This window comes from Molossus molossus, unplaced genomic scaffold, assembly GCF_014108415.1.
Source record: "Molossus molossus isolate mMolMol1 unplaced genomic scaffold, mMolMol1.p scaffold_m16_p_3, whole genome shotgun sequence".
Taxonomy (NCBI): Eukaryota; Metazoa; Chordata; class Mammalia; order Chiroptera; family Molossidae; genus Molossus; species Molossus molossus.
This window is the reverse complement of record NW_023425366.1, coordinates 30,523,025-30,542,622: the sequence shown is the minus strand read 5'-3', so window position 1 is coordinate 30,542,622 and position 19,598 is coordinate 30,523,025. Positions and strand designations below refer to the sequence as shown.

The following is a 19,598-nucleotide window of genomic DNA, read 5'->3' as shown; positions in this document are numbered from 1 at the left end:
GAAACATGAACTCAGACCCACCTTATGTAAAATAGCAATGGCTCCCCAACCCCACACCCATCATTCTCTACCCCCATAACCGTGTTGTTTTCTTCAGGGCCACTAATACCATCTGACATATGACAGATTTAGGTCTTAACCTGCCTAGTCATCTGGGTCTCGTTTGTTCACTGCTGTATCATCAGCGCCAAGAAAACAGCCTGGAACTTTATGGCTGCTCAATGGATAGCTGCTGAATTAATGTATTCATTAATTCCACATCTCCATAATATCAGTGCATTAAGCATTTGGATGTGTTTATGTGTCCTTTTATGTTGCATGCGTGAATGAGTCTTTGATTCTAGTAGCTGAATTTACTTGTTTCAACAGTGGCTCAGCACAGAGCCTCACACAATGTGTGTTTCCAACACGTCCGGATAATGGATTTCAAAGGTGAATGAACAGTACACGTACAGCAGAATTCGTACAGACATTCTGTCTGTAACACTACGAGATTGGTTTCACATTCAACTGTTAGGAAGAGATTTCCTTAATTTACATTTGCAACATATACTGACAATAACCCACATTTCTTAACCCCTGACTCTGGCTGCCAGTCTAGGTATGTTCTCTCTAAGTCATGTGGATTCTGCTATTTTACAGTCTCGGAAACTGCGGTTCAGAGAGGTAACAAGCCTTGGCCAACATCAAGAGTTAGAAAGGAGGAGAGCAGCCCAGGCTCAAAGGCAGGCAGCCTGGCTCCAGAGCCACACTGTTAGCTCATAGAAACGATGACATCTAGTAGCTAATGCAGGCTCCTCTGCAAAAAATGTTGAACGATTTATGATGAAGAAACGAGAAGAAATCGTTCAAAGATAATCAACTAAAAAGATGGATAGCACCTTCTCTTGAACTATATGAGGTGGAAAGAACCAAGAATAAAATAAAAATTATGAAGCTCTTTAAGTGTAGTAGACAGGAACAAGTCTGAATTTTTTAAAACTTACAGAATGTTCTACAAAGAGTATGTGGGGGGAGGTATGCTTATTTTTTTATACATGAAGGTTAATTTCTATGTTGTAGTTAACACCACCCAAGAAACATAATGTCAATGTAGAAAAAAAATTGTGTAAATGCAACAAATATATTGAAAGTATATGGGTATGAGTGTGTGTGCACACGCATTTGTGTGCACACGCACACACACACACACACACACACACACACTCCAAAAAACCTATTTCCTTAAATCTGAGCCTCTTCCATCAATTCTAAGTGAGTATAGCTTAGGCTATATTTTTCTGGAAACTTCTAATTTAAAATTCTGTGTCATAATCACTATAAGAAGCAGGCAGCTTTCTCTGACTCCACAGGCTGGGTTTTAAGCTTTGGTAGGCGTTGTCACAGGCTGGGGACCTGCCCCTCCCCAGGCATCATACATGGAGTAACACTGCCCTGTCCAGGAGGTTGTGGTCCTTAAAGGTAGGATCTATACATTATTATTTGATTCCCCTAATAGCACAAAACAGGCTATTGATAAACTCTTTCTTCCACTAGAACTAAAAAATGTATTTCTTTAAAAACAGAAAGTGCTTTCTTGGAATTAGAATGGTAAGGCAATGGAAAAGAGGTTTGTTAGGAGCTAAAAAAATAAAATTACCATTGGTTTCCCAGATAAATTGTTCGTATCTTTGAACTGCATAAGTTTACTGTATAAGACCTTCAGACACTTGGAAAACTTTGGTTGCATATTTGACATATGAAGCCAATTTTTCATATAAAAAGAGGAAATCAGGCCAAAAAGTAAATTAAATCTTTGTCACTGGTGGTCACCAGTCATTTCTTTCTTTTTCTTTTTTTTTTGTACAGATAGAGTGGGAGAGAGAGAGAGAGAGAGAGAGAGAGAGAGAGAGAGAGAGAGAGAGAAACATCGACGTGAAAGGGACACATCGAGTGGTTGCCACCCGCACGACCAACCAGGGCCGGGGACAAACTGCAACCTAGGTACGTGCCCTTAGCGGGAAGCGAACCCGGGTCTCTCTAGACTGCAGGCCAACGCTTTAACTGCTGAGTCAAACCGGCCAGAGCACCAGTCATTTCTATCGCACAGAAGTAAATACAGGTCAGTCCTTCCCATGTGTAACATCACATAAGAAAGTTTGAGGTTTTTGAAAAACACATTTTAAAATTATTTAAAACTTTAATTGAATTTATTTTTTATTAATTTATTTTTGTTACAGATGTTTCTCCTTTTCCTAACTTGAATTGAATTGAATTCAATTTATAATAAAATAAATAAAAATGTTTAAAATATTTTAAATTTAAAAAATAATCCATTATTGTAATTTGAAAAGGGGATAATACACTTTTTAAATCTCTAGGTGACATACTACCCTGAATGCCACCATGTAGTGTACACATGCACCTGTACGCTCCTGTTCGTGAAGGACTGTTCAGGTGTGACTGGGGGTGCCTAGCAGCACGTGTGCATAAATAAACTCACAGCACTGCAACCTGTGACAGGCACTCAGAACTATCCCCAAATAAAGGGCATGTTCGTAATATTCCTAACTGAGGAAGAGTTCCCAGATGCAATGAAGAAAGGACTTATGGAGAATACTGAGAAGTTATCAACATTCAGGCATCTTCTAATAAAATGCCTGTAGTACACACATGAGCATGTTTTCATGTCTAACAACTAAATTACCTAAAGCTCCATTTATTGTGACTCTCCCAACCATTCAGGAGACAGAGTATGGCAGACATAGCTCAAATATTACTGACATCCACTTGTGCCAATCACGGCTCTGCCTTTGAAATTTGTAGGAAGGCCCACCTATATATCAGATATTCATTATTAGCTCATTAAAATTAGCTGCACAAACTTGGGGTGTTTGTGGCAATGACCCAACCCTCTCCTTCTGCTTGCCCCTTCCCCACTTGTTTTAATTTTTCCTCAACTGCTTTACTTCTGATGTTAGTCTGGCTGTGTACTCATTTGTATGATACCCTTCTATCCCACCATGTGGATACTCGCGGATCTTCAAAGTATTTATAACTGAATTGTCTACCCTGGGCACTCAGTGGATTGCAGACTCTATCTTAGTCACTCACTGGTGGTTCTGAACTGAGCACTGGGTCCTCTCCCTACAGTCCCATCTCCCTGATGACTGCCTCAAATCCAAGTTCACTAGACCAGTAGGAAAACTTAGGGACAGAGCACTGTTTGTTTTGCTAATTTATGGAAGTAAATTCTCAGCTTTGTTCCTGCTAAGATCTGGCATCATTGTGAACAAAACAGAATCTCTAGGCTTCATTATGTGAAAACTGTACAAAATACTGCAATAAGGAATGAGAAAGGCATGATTTATGACCCTCCACATATAGGAGATTTAATTCTGCCTTTTGCTCAATGGCTTATCCATTGTGTGAGCAAAGTCAATACCAATAATGAAATGTAGACTGAAAAGCTAAATCAATTGAGTAAAATGTAATAGAAAGACTAGAAGACTGAGTAAATTTGGAAAGGCTAGTGCCTGCAAGATTAGTATTTGGACAACAGGTAATTATAAAAATCAATACCTGTATATGAAAACATGACAGGCAGTCATCTGTCACAAAGAGAGTACTATTACTAATGATTTGGGTCCTGAGTTAGGATGAAAGAACAGAACAGGTCTATGCAAAATCCCTGTCAGAGATCACACATCAGTGTGTGTGTGTGTGTGTGTGTGTGCACACGCACAGGCATGTGAACATACATGCACTCCTTTCACGACTGAAGGAGAAAGAGAAACTCCAGATGACTTATTTTGCACTTTATTTAGGCTTTTTGTACCTTCTCTGTTCCTTCAGATTTTACTAACTTCAATCTCATTTTGTCAATTTGGTATCAGGCTGCACCCTACAATCACCCTTTCCTTTCTTCTCATCCCAGATTCCCAGATACCAGGGGAACACTACCATGAGGGGTCCTGGCAGTAGGAGGTAGGCTGGGGACTGACACCATCATCTGAACCACAGTTTTCATTGCCAGCTGTCAGGAAGAATTCCCAAGCAGTGGGAGGTGATACAGACAATCTCAAGGGCATCCAGAGCAAAATAGAAAACTAAGCACATACTCACGCAGCCATATATATACACACACATCAGCTAAAACAGGAACATAAGTGTCTAAATGTGTTCCTGGCCAAAAGAGAATATGAATGAATGAATAGGTCACCAGTGAGCAGTTAGCATGCATTAGGTTATTTAGTCCCTACAAAGACTCTACAAAGGAGAAATCAGCAGTTCTCTTTAAAGATTAAAAAAAAAAAGACTTGTGAGGTCATAAATAATGCCTTTCTCATTCCTAATTACAGTACTTTGTACAGTTTTCACATAATGAAGCTAGAGATTCAGTCTTGTTTAAAATAATGCCTGATCTTATAGACACAAAGCTGAGAATTCACTTCCAAAAAATCAGCAGACCAAAGCCCTGTCCCTAAGTTTCCCTACTGGTCTGGTAGACTTGGATTTGAGGCAGCTTGTCTGAGGAGACACAGCTGGTGAGCAGGGAGGTGGCATCGGGAGAAGTATCTGTCTGACACGGATGTGTGTGCTGGTCACTGCTTCACTGCACCACGCTTGTCCCACAGGGCACTGGGGTGCTGCTGATGTGGCCACACAAGTCTCAGCCCCAGTCCCGCTTCACTGCCACTGAGACGCTTCAAGGCCAGTCCACGGATCATGAAGCAGAGCCAGTCAGACCAGTGACTTTGAACTTCCCAGGCCGCATGCCTCCTTGTAGTGGAGACATTGCCTGACAACACGACTCCTTGTAGTCGAGTCTGACTCCAATTTTTGATGTTTGGCTTCTGACAGCTTTCAAGCCTCACTCTCCCTCTTCCCCTCTGCCCCTATCTGAGCAAGCTGATAAGAAAGCACAAGTGTTTTCTCCTATGGCATCAGCAGGGACGTCAAACCCCACGCGTTCCTGTCCGCACGTGGGAACCTCACCCTGCATCACTGCCATGAAATCCCAAGCCAGCCTCCTTTCCTGCTCTCTTGAGCCATGTTTGGTCCTGCCTGGGAGCCAGGCTGCTCACCCCATGAGGCCTCATTATGTGAGAACCTGCCCTTTCACACCCTCTGGTACGTGTGTCCTGTCATCGGTCTTGACATCAGCCCAATCTCAAGGTGGAGGGCATCCCACTTTTGTGGGGGTAACACAGCTTTAAATCAACAATGGAACAAAGTGCTTTCATGATCCTTAGAGAAACCCTCTAAGTTGTCATCCCTTACGTAGAAATCTGTTCTTCACTTTGAACGGCCATTTTGTTTCCTATTAAAAACAGAGAACGGTGAAGATAATTTCCATTTGGGACAGGAGCCGCATAAATTTAATTTACTTGTATGTCATTTTTAATAGGTGGCATGTTTTGGTGTTTTAAATGTATCTTAGATGGACAATATTTTTCTTTATCTCAACTTTGGTACTCCTGGCTTAGGGCTGGGTAATTCTCTGTGTTGGGGGCTGTCCTGTGCACTACAGGATACTTTGCAGCACTTTTGCTTGTTACCCACAAGATGCCAATGGCACCACCATACCCTCTCCAATTGTGACAACCAAAAAAATGTCTCTAGATGTTGTCAAATGTCCCTTGGGCAATAGTACACCTTGTTGAGAACCACTGTTCTATATATAGTCCACAAATATGACTTTTCTGATGAGAATGAGCATGGATCAAGTCCTTGGAGTCACAAAGAAAAATATAAAAAGCTGCTAGGCTATATATATCCAATGCAAGCAAGCAAAATCTATAATAAATTGCAAGTCTGTCTTCAAATCTCTTTCCAGTCTTAAACTAATTTAGACTCATCCACAAAATTGCTTACATGTTATGGATGCAAGCAATTACATCCATAACTAATACACAATCTATAACTTATAACATATTTTTAAATGATTACTCAGCTGCTTATAAAGAAATGCTTACCCCTCATCTAGAAAATCAGAGTTAGTTGTGCTGACCACTATGATTTTCCTGAAATATGATACACCATAATTTATGCACTTTAACATAGTTCTGAAACACAAAGCGTGTTAGCAACTGTTTACATGATGGACACAGACTATATAGTTTCTTTAATGGAACACATATCTGTACTCCCATTGGTATATCCACTGGTACGTTTGTGAATGGCTCAATATTCTTGGTTATCACACAAAGCTGGTTTATTGCCCAGAGTTCCCATCCTAGCATTGGCTTTTCCAGGAAGGACAGACGATAACATAGATGGAGTATAGTAATCTTGCTATAAATTGAGAAGCCAACATAGGATTCTTTGCATTTCTTTAGGATTTAGAGGCAGAAACAACTCTAGAGATGGAACGTGGAAAAGAAAGGCAAATCACACTCAAAGTACAGTGGCTGACAACCCTGCCTCTCTTTAACACTAGTGTACATATCCTTTGTCCTCTACTGCCCAGTATTCAAATATTAAAATAGAAGAACATATGACAGGCTCGCCAATTAATTAGATGGAAAGTGCTATGTTTCATTCTTATATATGGATCAAAGTTTTCAAATTTTAGTTTTCATATTTCTTTCCTTATTTCTTTCTTTATTTATTTATTATCCTCACCAGAGGATTTTTGCATTTCAGATAGAGCAGGAGGGAGAGAGGGAGGAAGAAAGAAAGAGGAAAACATTGATGTGAGAGAGACACATCGAGTGGTTGCCACCCACACGACCCCAACCAGAGCCAGGGACAAACTGCAACCGAGGTATGTGCCCTTAGTGGGAACTGAACCCAGGACTCTCTGGTCTGTGGGCCGACACTCTAACTGCTGAGCCAAACTGGCCAGGGCTTCTTCCCCCTTTTAATATTACTCTAAAAACCACAATGATGGCATCGGCCACTGGAGAATCCAATAGCACTTACCTCAGCTTTAATTTTATTGTCTCCAAAGCAGAGGTGCTGTAAATAGGCCGCAGCATTGGACTGGACCGAAGGAAACTGATGTTGCAACATCTGAATCACTTCAGGCAGCTCGGGGTCTCTCCATCCAAATTCTCTGAACAAAGGGAAAGTGGGAGAACATGAGGGACAAATCCTGCCACACTGTCAACATTCAGTAACTTTACATGGGAATATTTCACACAAGATTGTTCTGCTTCTCTTACACATGAATCCATTTAAAAAGATTTCCTTAAGTATATACATGTGTGTGTATACATATATTATCTTACATGTATCAACTACATTACATGTTTATAAAGATTATGAAAAAAATGACTTAAAATGGAACCTCCTTTTATTAATATATACACATTATTTTAATGTGTATATAAATATATACACATTTATATTAATAAAGTCACATTTATTTTCTAATATATTATTTCAGCAGTCTGAATCCACTACACTATTTAGCTAAATTATCAGACAGAAAATATAACTGAAGGGGTCCAATCCAAAATGTCATAATAGTAGTTAATATCATCATTATTACTTTTATGGTTATCATTATTGTTACTATCTATCTTTAAAATGATTATCTGGGGATAAAAGTATATCAACAATAAGTCTTTATAAAAGAAAATTATTATTTATTTAAAGAGTTAAGATTATTCACACGATGTTAATAAAAGTAATGCATTGTACATTATTTTCCTATATTCTTTTTTTATATTTTAGATACTCTAAGAAGCTGGTTGTTTATTTAATTTTAAGAGATATGTCCTACACTATTTAAATCCATTTTAAAACATAAGGTTGATTGCACCATTGCAAAAATAAATATTTTTTATAAAGTCAAGCAGTTTAACCAGTTATCGAGCTAAGAGGCCTGTTTGGATTCTGTTCATGTAACAGGAAGCCAATTTTTTCTTTTTTAACACAGAAATAAAAAAGCAACCTCTGAGACCACAGATAAAAACTTGACCCCGTAAGTCACAAAAGAGCACTATTTATCTGCAGGATGGGGAGGAAGAGAAACGAGAAGGCTTTGAAACAACCACTCTACTGCTGGAGAAACAACTCAAAAGCATACATCCTACTGATGCCAGGCTGTCATCTGAGAATAAGAGTCATGAAAAATGAGAGAGAGAGAGAAAGGAGCAGACAAAGGTTAAAAGTTTCCTCGTAGATTCTAACCTGTTCTCTTTATCTTTCCTTTATCACAACTGGTGGAGGTTGTCAAGCAAATCTTGGATACACTGGTGTTTCCCTTACAGCTATTGCAGACACTATGAAATAAGATTCCTTTTGAATTGGCTTAGTTTTTACTGGAAAGATAAAAGCATTCAATTTCATATGCATTAAGTATTTAATAAATTTACCTAAAATCTTAGACTCACACACACATTTTCAAAATGTCACATGCAGTCCAGTAATGCATTTGCTACAAAACATAATTGATTGCTGATAACGGACAAACTATTGACCTTTTTCTTGGCTATGTGATCACAGTAGAGAACAATTATGGATTCAAACACAGGAAGCCTATTTTCCTTTTAAATTTAATTTCCTTTTGTTGCATGATTCTAAACCACCTCTACAATATCAAGATAAAACATACCCTCTTCTTTTAATAGTAGCCTCCTAAAATTATATTCTTCATACAAATTAAGTAAAAAAAAATCTACAGAATACCTGTAAAATAAAATGAGAAGTGCCATGTAAAGACAGTGAATTGGAAAGCAATTAGTAAAGAATTCATTTCAGCCTGTTTTATTAACCTGAATAGACACTTCTCCAAAGACAACATACAGATGGCCAATAGATGTATGAAAAGATGCTCAATGTCACTAATCATCAGAGAAATGCAAATTAAAACCACAATGAGATATTACCTCACACCTGTCAGAATGGTTGGGGAGGATGTAGAGAAAAGGGAACCCTCATGCACTGTTGAGATTGGTGCAGTTACCATGGAAAACATTATGAAGTTTCCTCAAAAATTAAAGATGAAACTGCTTTATGAACCAGCCATCTCCACAGAAATCCAAAACACTAATTTGAAAAGACATATGTTCCCTTATGTTAACTGCAGCATTATTTACAATAACCAAGATATGGAAGCAACCCAAGTGTCCGTCAGTAGACGAGTGGATAAAGAAGACTTGGTATGTATATACAATGAAGTATCACTTGGCCATAAGAAAGAATGAAAACTTATCATTTGTGACAGTATGAAAGAACCTAGAGGGTATTATGCTAAGTGAAATAAGTCAGTCAGAGAAAGATGAATACCATGTAATTTCACTTATATGTAGAATCTAAAGAACAAATAAGTAAACAAACAAAATGGAAACAAAGTCATAGATACAGAGAATAAACTGACAGTTGCCAAAGGGGAGGGGAGTGTGGGACTGGGTGAAACAGGAAAAGGGATTAAGAATATAAATTGGCAGTTACAAACTAGTCACAACATATAAAGAAAGTACAGCACAGGGAATATAGTCAATAATATTGTAATAACTGTGTATGGTGCCAGGTGGGCACAAGATTTACCAGGGGAATCACTTTATAAATTACATAGGTGTCTAACCATTATGCTGTACACCTGAAACTAATATAAAATAATACTTAATGTCAACTATAATTAAGAAAACAAAATAAAAATAAAATATGCCATTATGAAATGATTTTCCCCCTAATCCCCTTCAGAGGCCTAGTACTGTAGTGCGCAACTTGCTCTGGGATGCAGTCAGAGCTAGTTCAAATCCTGCCCCACCATGAACTCCTGTAGCCCTGGGCTCCACCTGTCTGTGTCTCCTTTGCTGCAGAATCTCTACTGGCTAGAAGGTGAGGTTTTCTCGGAATATATGTTCATTGAGTCCACCTGTTATATTGAGATGATAATTCCTATCTTGGAGTATTGTTGGGATGATTAGAAATAATATATATGAACCCCTTAGAGCACTACCTGGCACTTAGTGTGGGCCCTCAAGAAAAGTCAAGTACTAAAGTATAACTTAGATGAAGAAGAAAAGAATAAAGTGAGAACCATCTAAGATTTCCTAAAGATGCCAAATACATATCTCATTTGTTACTGGGCTTCGCTTTAGAAATGTTAATGGAACTGGAGAATATGCAAATGTAACCTTTTCTCCATTAAAACTTGTCACACAGAACAACAATATTGTGACTTAGTCCTCACTCCTATAGAGACGATCTGGGTTGTTAAAACTGCAGTGTGCTCAGCACAGAGCTAAACAGCAAACAGTTTGAAACTGTTCCTGGCTCCCAGGCAGTGGTGCAGAGGGCTGGTGTGCTGTCACAACGTTGTATTGCGTTCACGTCTGCACCGAAAAGAGCCCTGGGACAACCAGAGCCTTCAGAACCCAAACTGTGACTTTCCACACAGCTTCCCGGCAGAGGGACAGTGCTCACTTCGACTGCTGTCTCAGTCCTTTCCACTGGAGGCAGGGCTGTAAGGACATTACTTAAGCATATGAAAGTTCCAATCATTTCTAAACATTTGAAATCTTAACAAAAAGTTTTCAAGACCATACTGGCTTTAATCTTCACACCCAGGGCCATGAGGTAGCGTGTTTTGCCTTTGATTTGGTTTTGCAGATAGGGCTGGGGGGTACAGAGGTAGTGGTCATAAACAAATGAGAGGATTGTTTATAATGACAAAATAGAGATATTTTAATTCTTGTTGACCAACAAGAACCTATCCAATGATAAAGGCGTGGAAGCATTAATGTCTTCATCCTCGTTGGTAGGGAGTCTACAACAAAAACAAAAAGCTGCCCGATCTAGTTAATCCCACCAAAAAAACACCCTGTGCGTTTATACAAAGAGTCACACTTGAATTATGACCGGCTAGAAAGCAAGCTCAATTGTTACAGTTTTAAAAAGAAAGGGTTTTCTGCAAGCTTAATGTTCTGAGAAGTTGTGACTCCCAAAACTGCATTGTAAGCATTAGTCCACCCAACCATGGCTTCTAGACCCACTCCTGAGGGAGCAGTCACAGTGTTCCCTGGAGACAGGCTCAGTCGGGGGGCTGGAAGTGCTCGGGGACCACCCAGCCGGCAGCTCCTTCCTCTTCTCATCTGAAAGTGCGATGATAAATGGTACCCTCCCTTTTCACAAAAGATCGAGGCAACTCCTACAAACCATCTAAGATGAAATGATGAAACAGACATGAGAGATCAAGTAGACAAAAGGAAAATTCAAATATGATGAGCATAAGCTCAGCGTATTTGCTTAATTTATTTTAAAATCGTCTCCTTACTAGTGGCCCTGCCCACAGGAGATAAAATAATATAGGAGAGAAGAGGCAGTCCCCGCTACAGAAAAAGACAGAATGGCTACCACTTCGTGTGCCAGAAGTCAGGAGGAAAGAATCTGGGCTGTAGACCTGTCCCAATAGCTGCAGCAGCACTCTGGTTAGGATACTGTGCTAAACTGAATAATGGCCCCCAGAGGTGTCCTAATTTCTGGACCCTGTGAAGGTGAACTTAAATGGCAATAGACATTTTCACAGAATAAGGAAGCAGCATAACACTGAAAGTAAGATGCTGTACTATTGTCTTTGAAGGTGGAAGAAGGGCCCAAGAGCCATAGAATGCAAGGGAGGCAGCTCTAGAAGCTGGAAAAGACGAGGAAAAGGATTTCCCCTAGAACCTCTGGAGGCAGCACGGCCCGACTGACACCATGATTCTGGTCCAGTGAGTCAGACTACAAACTATAAAAGAATAAATGTGTGTTTTTTAAATCATCAACTTGGTGTTAATTTATTATTAGCAAACAAATGTAGAGGTCCATCTGAACCCAGGATATGGCCCTTTTAAGCCTGGGAGAGACCACCCCACTGGGGCAAAGAGGTAGAGGGAGCTGCTTAAGATATTCCAAGAGGCACCTCCTCTAATTCAAGTCTCTAGGAGTCCTTTCCGTGACTTCTGATTATCAGGTAGATTCCTCTATTAATTTACTCTGACTTCCTCTTGTTTATCTACCTAGAACTCCAACTCCTCTGACCTTGAGATTATTTCAGTAAGGCCCCGTAGCCTTTACTTCTGGCCTTGTTCCTATAGGCTGCCGAAACACTCGTTCCTCCAGCCAGTGTTCACTGAGGAACCACTGGCGTCTGGCCACTGGGGACACAGTACTGAACAGAGCAAAGGTTCCTGTCCTCCAGGAACATGGTTTCTAATGGTAACTGATTTGTCAGATAGTAATGGTAGGGTGTGTTGGGTTGAATTGTGTCTCCCCAAGATTCATGTTCACTTGAAACCTCAGCATGTTACTTTATTGGAAATAAGGTCTCTGCAGATAGAATTAAGTATCAGGATGAGATCTTACTGGATTAGGGTAGGCCTAACATCTAATGAGAGTGTCCATATAAGAGACAGAAAAGGACACAGAGACACAGGGAGAAGGAAGCCATGTGCAGATGGAGACAGAGATTGGAATGATGCAGCTACAAGCCAAGGGACACCAAGAATTGCTGGCCACCACCCACCCAAAGCAAGAAGACAAACATGGGGTAGTCTTTCCTTCAGAGCCTCTAGAGGGAATCAACTCAGCTGAGACCTGAGTTTTGGTCTTCTGGTCTCCTGAAATATTAGAGAATAAATTTCTGTTGTATTAAGTCACAGAAATTTAAATTTAATACAACAGAAATGTATTGTACTTTGTTACAACAGCCACAGGAAACTAATACAAGTATGATGAGAAGAATAAAGTAGGGTAGACACAGGCAATAAAGGGGGGGGGGTGAGTGGAAGAGAGAGAGAAACACTGTGAGGGTGTGTGTAGTTTGGGGGTTGTTACTGTAAATACAACGGCTATGAAAGATATCACTGAGAAGGTGACCTTGGGGCAGAGACCTAAAGGTAGTGACAAGTAGAGGGAATGTTTCAGAAAGGGAGAACAGTGACAAGACCTCCAGGCAGGAACATGTGCTTGGCATGTCAGACGAGGTGAGACCAGTGGGTGAAGAACAGTGGTGGCCCAGCAGAGGGCGCTGAGAAGCAAGGGAGTCTGGATGCATTCTGAAGGCAGCGCCAGTAGGGTTTCTGATGAGTCGCACATGTATGTGCAGGGAAAGAGGTGTCCAGTGAATCCCTCTGATAGACACCCTGTACGTGCCTCCCCACCCAAAGCTCACCTCATCCCTCAGGCCCAACCTGAGGTTGGTCAAACTAGGATTCCGTTTGGGGGACTTGCTTTCCTTTACACTGTTTGGGGGATCGGTATCTATTACTTCAGAATAAGAACGAACAATTGCAACTAGCAGGTTTACTACTGAAGAAGAGAAAAACAGTAAAATAATAAGAAATTGGTTATTTCTGAACTATTCTGGGTACTGATACCTTAAATTAATCTCAGCAAAGCAATGGACTTCTGTGATTTCAGTTTATTAGGAGTTGAGAGGGAAAATAATGTAAAATGATTAGCCAAAATTGATGCTATTATTTATCATTTTAAATCACATGTAGTTTAAGTATCAGTGAAGTTTTGCCTCTACTTAAACCTGAATATTCTAAAATGCTATTTGATTACAACGAATATTATCAATTGTATTGTAAAACCTATTTGGTATCCTTAACTTTAAAATAATATTTATTTATTAATTAATGTAACTAGACTTTTTCACTAAAAATAGACTCCACAATAAAAAATTAATTTCACACATGTAAGAATTTAGTTGCCCTGGAAATTCTAGCAGGCTGTTTGCTGAGAAGAACCCAGCGGGAAAAAACCCAACAACTAATTATTATCCATAAACTTTACCCTGTAAGCCATAATGACTTTATGAAAAATGTTTGTATTCTATGACTATGTACTTCTTTAAAAATTAACTGCCCATAATGCTTTTTAGAAAATCACCTGGAGTGGGAACAAAAGGGAAGGGATTTGGTGGCCGAGATCTGGGTTAGGGGTGCACAATTCAAGTCTGTTTAAGCAACAGTGTTAACTTGCCGACGTCAGAAGATTAGGATTTTGGCTCAGGATTACATTAAGAATATGAGAAAAGGGCACAAAGGCCCTGATCACCCTCAAAAGTTTTAGTGTGTGTGAGTGTGTATATGTGTGTATGTGTGTGCATGTGCACGCATGCACATGTGTGTACATATACACCTAAATTATGTACATAAAAGGGAACTTAATGTTAAATAATAGACTGAAACTATACTGTGTGTAAATCATAGACTGGACCATGCTTTCTTATTTATTTATTTTTTTTTTGCAGGAACCGAACCCGGGACTCTCTGGTCTGCAGGATGATGTTCTAATCGCAGAGTCAAACCGGCCAGGGCACTTTCTAATAAATTAGGTAACCATATCACTTGACAGTTCTCTGTGAAAAAATAAAAATAGTGCTTTTCTGTTTCTGAAAACATTCTAAACTTCTGAGAGAAGCCACACTTATATAGTGGATGCATTCTAAATGCAAGAACACTGTCTCTGAAGATTCCACACTAGGCTCTAAGTTTCTGGAAGTGAGAACCTGTCCTACACACCTGTCTCCATGTCTTTACAATGTAAGTTGTGAGGGCTGACTGGTAACCAGAATCCAGTCTCGGAGAGAGCAATTACTTAGTGATATCCATGGTTGATTTTAGGCTTACACATGTTTTTTTTTTTTTTTTAAATTCTTACCTGAGGATATTTTTTTATTTATCTTTAGACAGAGTGGGTGGGAAAGAGAGAGAGGGAGAAAAATCTATGTGAGAGAGACACATCGGTTGGCCGCCTCCTGCACAACCCTGACCAGGGCTGGGGATGAACTACAACCAAGCTACGTGCCCTTATCCAGAACTGAACCCGCAACTCTTTGGTCCAAAGGCCGACGCTCTAGCTGCTGAGCCAAACTGGCCAGGACCAGGCCTACAAATGTTTTGTAGTGTGTTTCAGATGATACACAATTTTATCTTTGTTATCTTAGTTCTCCAAAGAATCATAACGCAATTGATTTCAGACAACAATGAACAGAGATATGTTCTTTAAAGAAAGTCTAGGTAAAATGTAACAAAAAAAAGGTCTAGAAAGGTACCACGTGAGAAACGTGTTTAAAGATATTTTTAACATATGCATTTTATTTGCCTTCCTTTACACTGTAGAATGGGAAGGCACCTTACTCAGCATGATTGACCAGGGTCACAAGTAAGTCAGTGCATGGATTCGGGTGGTCAGCTGTCTAGGTACCAAGCTTGTTCAAAGTTACACTTGTCAAGATATCTCATCTTCAGTCTGCTCTGCCTGCATCCAGCCTCTAGTTTGGCTCTTGCCTTTCGTTTGTAGTAGGTAATGATGTGGGAGCAGAATTATCTAGTATAAAGTGCATGTTATCCAAGAAGTTTTATGGATTAATTTCTTAATGGATATAGGGTCACGTGGTGTAAGGGGGTGGTATTCAGGAAGAGTATAATTCAAAAACAAGTTGCTACCCATCCCAAAATCATACAGCCAAGAACACCAGGATGCCATCTGTGGTAGAACAAAGCTGGACACTTATTGCTCCTAAGAAGAAAAGAGAACCCACACCATGGGACCATAAGGTATTTCAATAAGATGCTGTTAGAATAGACTAGAACCGGTGCTTGTGTGAGGTGCTTTGGGGCAGATTCAAGGGATTAGGGCTTCCTTCTGGATAGGTTGCTACTAAGAGGTGGGGGAAATTCTGTGGCTGAGTATCTTAAAGAGTCTTCTCCCCCCATCACCATGTTTCCCCCCCTATACCTATCTAGAAGGACAGAAGAACAGAGCAAGCTTTAAGCGTGGTGAAGAAACAGAAGTCATTCCAATTAAGCCAGGACAGGTGGCTATGTTTATCAGTTCTGTGGTTCAGACAACAGTCATATTTTGCTTGTGTCCAGACATAATAATGGAGGGATCTTGGTTTTGTCTTGAACCATTATCATCAGAGTGTGATGCCTGTCTGATGTTGATACTTTATGAAATTGTTTATGTTTAAAAGAAGAACATCAAGACCTGTCTGTGGACATCTGGCCAGCTCCTGGCTTCCTGGGCTACTCTTCTCTTTCTGGGCCACAAGGCACGGAGCTGCCAGTGAGGAGATCCAGGGGCCACAGGGAGGAAAGTGCAGAGGTGAAGGCTCCTACAACTGGCTGCCTTTGTGGAAGTGTCATTCTGGGGGTTAAAATGCTGTTTTGAAGCGTTGTCACATGATACCAAAAACTACAAGTGAAAATAAAAGGGAAGGGAAGAAGGGAAGGGAAGAAAGGAAAGGGAAGAAGCCACTGCTGTCTCCAAGAGGCCACAGTCTAACTTCTGCGTCCTTGACAGGTGATTTGGGGAAATCCTATAGACAGCAAGTCTGACACTTGAATGTAACTACTAATTAGAGACGTCATTGATTATGTTCTTAGCGTTTTTTTTTGTCATTATTGTTACCTGAAATGCAGTAGGAATGGAAGAAAAGATTTTGGTTTTGTTGCTTAGCTGCCAGAAAAGGAAAAACAAACAAAACAAGAAAGACTGGAGACATTAAGTTAGGTCTATAGTTACCAGTGCCCATGTCAAAAACACACCTGTCTTGTCTATTTTTCATGTTGCCCTTAATGGAATTATAAAGAAGCTATGAATATTTTGGGCACACTTCCTAATATTAGATAAAAGAACTACAGTGTCCAAGTGGCCATTCACAATTACTTCTCATTACTAAACATTAAATGCAAAAAAAAAATATATTTTTTTCTATCCATAGTTATTTTCTTTTGTTACATTTCATTGCTATAAACCTAATAAATTACCTCCATATCTGGTGTCTGAGTGTTTCTAAAAATAACATGTAGAGGATATATTCACCTTTCATTTTGAATAAAATACCCAACAATGAATATTTATTAGTGGTCTTTCCAGATCACAGGTGGAAGGTGTATGAACCGACCAGCTCTATGCTATTATACTGGAAAATTCCACATCTGTGCAACTGAATACATTAGCAAGCTTCATTTTTAAAGTGCAGTAACAAAAAAAGAAGGTATTCATTTCAAGATAACAGTGTCCAATTACCTTTAATTTCTACCCATTGATAAAGTCTTAGACTAGGCTTTTATTACCTTTGTGTAACCTAACTCTCAGTCGAGTGGCTGTGATTAATTTGAAAATTAATTGAAAAGTTTGCAAAAATAGAAAAGATATTTTCTATTATTGCAGCCACAGATCTTCATACTTTAAAATGGGATAGATGGGCAGATAGGGCAAATGGAACAGGTCTGATAACAGAAAAATGAGCAAGTGGTAGATAAATATAGTTTTATAGATAAATATAGTTTTATTTATGCAGATAATAAAAGCATATATTATTTCTTTTACCTTGTTCACCAATTAAGAATCATTATTTCTTCATTAAGCATTTTTAATTGGCTAGAAAACGTTTCACATTCTATCATAATAGCAGCAAACTAAAGCCACAAAGAAAGAAATCATTTGGGTTTTAAGAGGGCGAATTCAGTATTCAGTAACGAATTGTTGTGAAGATTTTTTTTTTTTTCTGTGAGAAGTGACTGAACATAATAAATGGGTAGCGCTAAACTTTATAGAGCTGCAGAGGTGCCCAAATGACACTGGCTCACGGGGCCATTTGTAAGATTTTCATGGTGCCCCTGGGTCAAAAAAAATGCCTGACAGTTCCATTTATTAACTAGCCAGGTCCAAGCAACTTAAGACTTATCTATATCTTAAAGTCCGTGCCTTCCGGGGCATTGCACACTTCTTCAGCCTTGGAACCGACATCACTGTCTTCAGTTCCTCTCACATGGATTTTCAGTGGTCTTCACTGTTCACAACGAAAAGCTCTTGCAACGTCATGACATCATTGAAAGGAAGGTGACACAATTGAATTCTGAAAGCAAACTGATTCAAGCCCGTGCTTCCACTGGTGACCCCAAAAGTTGTGTTCCCCTCAACAACTTAAACTATCCTGAGGAGCCCTCTGAGTTTTCCGTGTGACTCCGGGACACTTCAGAACACAGTTTGGGAACAGTGGTAAATGCAGGTCTTTCCAATAGCTATCCCGTAAACCTAAATAAAGAAGTTAACTTAATGAATGATGTTGGGGACAAGGGAGCTCACGCATATAGGAATAGAAAATTTGTATTTAAGATTTAAATTCAAAATTTCAACTAAGTGACACAGTCCATAAGTTCAATGAAACACAAATACTTGTCATTTGGGAAAATATTCGTAACCATTTTTCATTTAGTAAAACTTGAAATGTATTTATATGACTTCTAAAGAGCTTAATTGTAACATTCCTCAATGGTTCTTTACATATTTAGAAGATGTGTATGACAAACTTTGGGGAAGATTCCAACATTTAAAACTGGCTTCTCCTTTTAACCTTAGCAAGAGTGTGTACACAATGCAATGGAGTCATGCAACGCTCATGACAAAAATACCACGTAAGTGGCAGTGGATTGCTGCCAACACTTCTTATATTTGGCATGCTCTTCACTGTCTCAAATTGCTGTTCAAACTTTCATTCTTGCACTTCATTTTGAGGGACCTCTTCAGATCCATTTCCTGCCTTTCTCCAGAGTCTTTGTTGGGCTCTATGGACGGAGAGTATGGAACAGGAAATCATGTGAGGGACATGAGAGACACAGAAACCAGCAAGTTCAGTGACAGGAAGGCTCTGCTCTCAGGTGAAGGTAACACGCACCTCTTTCTAGAGGTGATCAGAAATTGCAGTTTTCTTCCCAATGACTCTTTGAGGTAGGGTCTATAATGATCTTCACTTAATAGCTGAGAAGACTGAGGTTCAGAGAGTTTAGTGACTTGCCCACAGTGGTGAAAGGAAACCCCAAGAGTCACCTTGGGTTTCAACGAGTCCATACCCTGTGCTGGCTCCATGGAGTAGAGCCCACCCCTCTCATGTCTGTGGTTCTCAGGCATGCTTAAGAAAGCTGGAGTGAGTGTGGGCGCAACAGAGGGATTTAACCATCGGTAGTGCAAAGGACACTGTTCCTATTTTGCACAATAGACTTGAGCACATGCAAATGTTCTGGTGATTTTCAGGGGGTGCTTGACTTTCATTTCACTGAGTATGAGAGGTACAGACTGTGCTCAGAGGCAGGTTCTCAAAGACAACTTTCTTCCACTAGGGTACAAGAAATAATGCGTTTCCTCCAGCCTTCAGATTCGTTCTACATCAGTGCATGTAAAAATAAGAAAGCAGATTTGGTCAAGAATGTTTTCATTTCATACCTTCCAATGAAAATGTGTAAGATCTATGAAATATTTCTTTGAGCTAAGAGAAGCAGGTGTCATTCTCCTATGCAGATTTGAATATACTATTGAGTATATTCAAATATAATATTAATCAATAGATTGATTAAACTATTAAGCCCAATTTGGTAGCCCAGACATCAAGCGCAGAAGGTACAGCCTCAGGGGAAACACACTGAGAATTCCGCTGAGTCTCTTCATTCTGAGAAGCATTAGTAGTTTGGGTTATTGTTATGTAAAATTTGTATTCTGGATAATGTCAGAGCTAAAAGTTTAGGGATATGTTTTAAACAACTTCCTTCCATCCCCTATTATGTACGTGTGTGCCATCTACGAGTTTTTCTAAATATGCTTTGACCGGTTTATGTTCTAAGTCTCAACAATATTTGAGACATTAAGTGTACCCCCATTGCGTGATT

At 39.6% G+C, this 19,598-nt stretch overlaps 1 protein-coding gene across 5 annotated transcripts in view; it reads right to left on the bottom strand.

Annotated features, from left to right (window-relative positions):
- CTNND2 (catenin delta 2) overlaps positions 1-19,598 on the bottom strand; it is an 858,429-nt gene that overhangs the window by 231,783 nt on the left and 607,048 nt on the right. For all 5 annotated transcript variants that reach the window (XM_036280167.1, XM_036280169.1, XM_036280166.1 and 2 more), the window contains one exon: positions 6,907-7,039. In XM_036280167.1, coding sequence (XP_036136060.1) covers positions 6,907-7,039 — 133 coding nt within the window. The remainder of the gene's footprint in view (positions 1-6,906; positions 7,040-19,598) is intronic.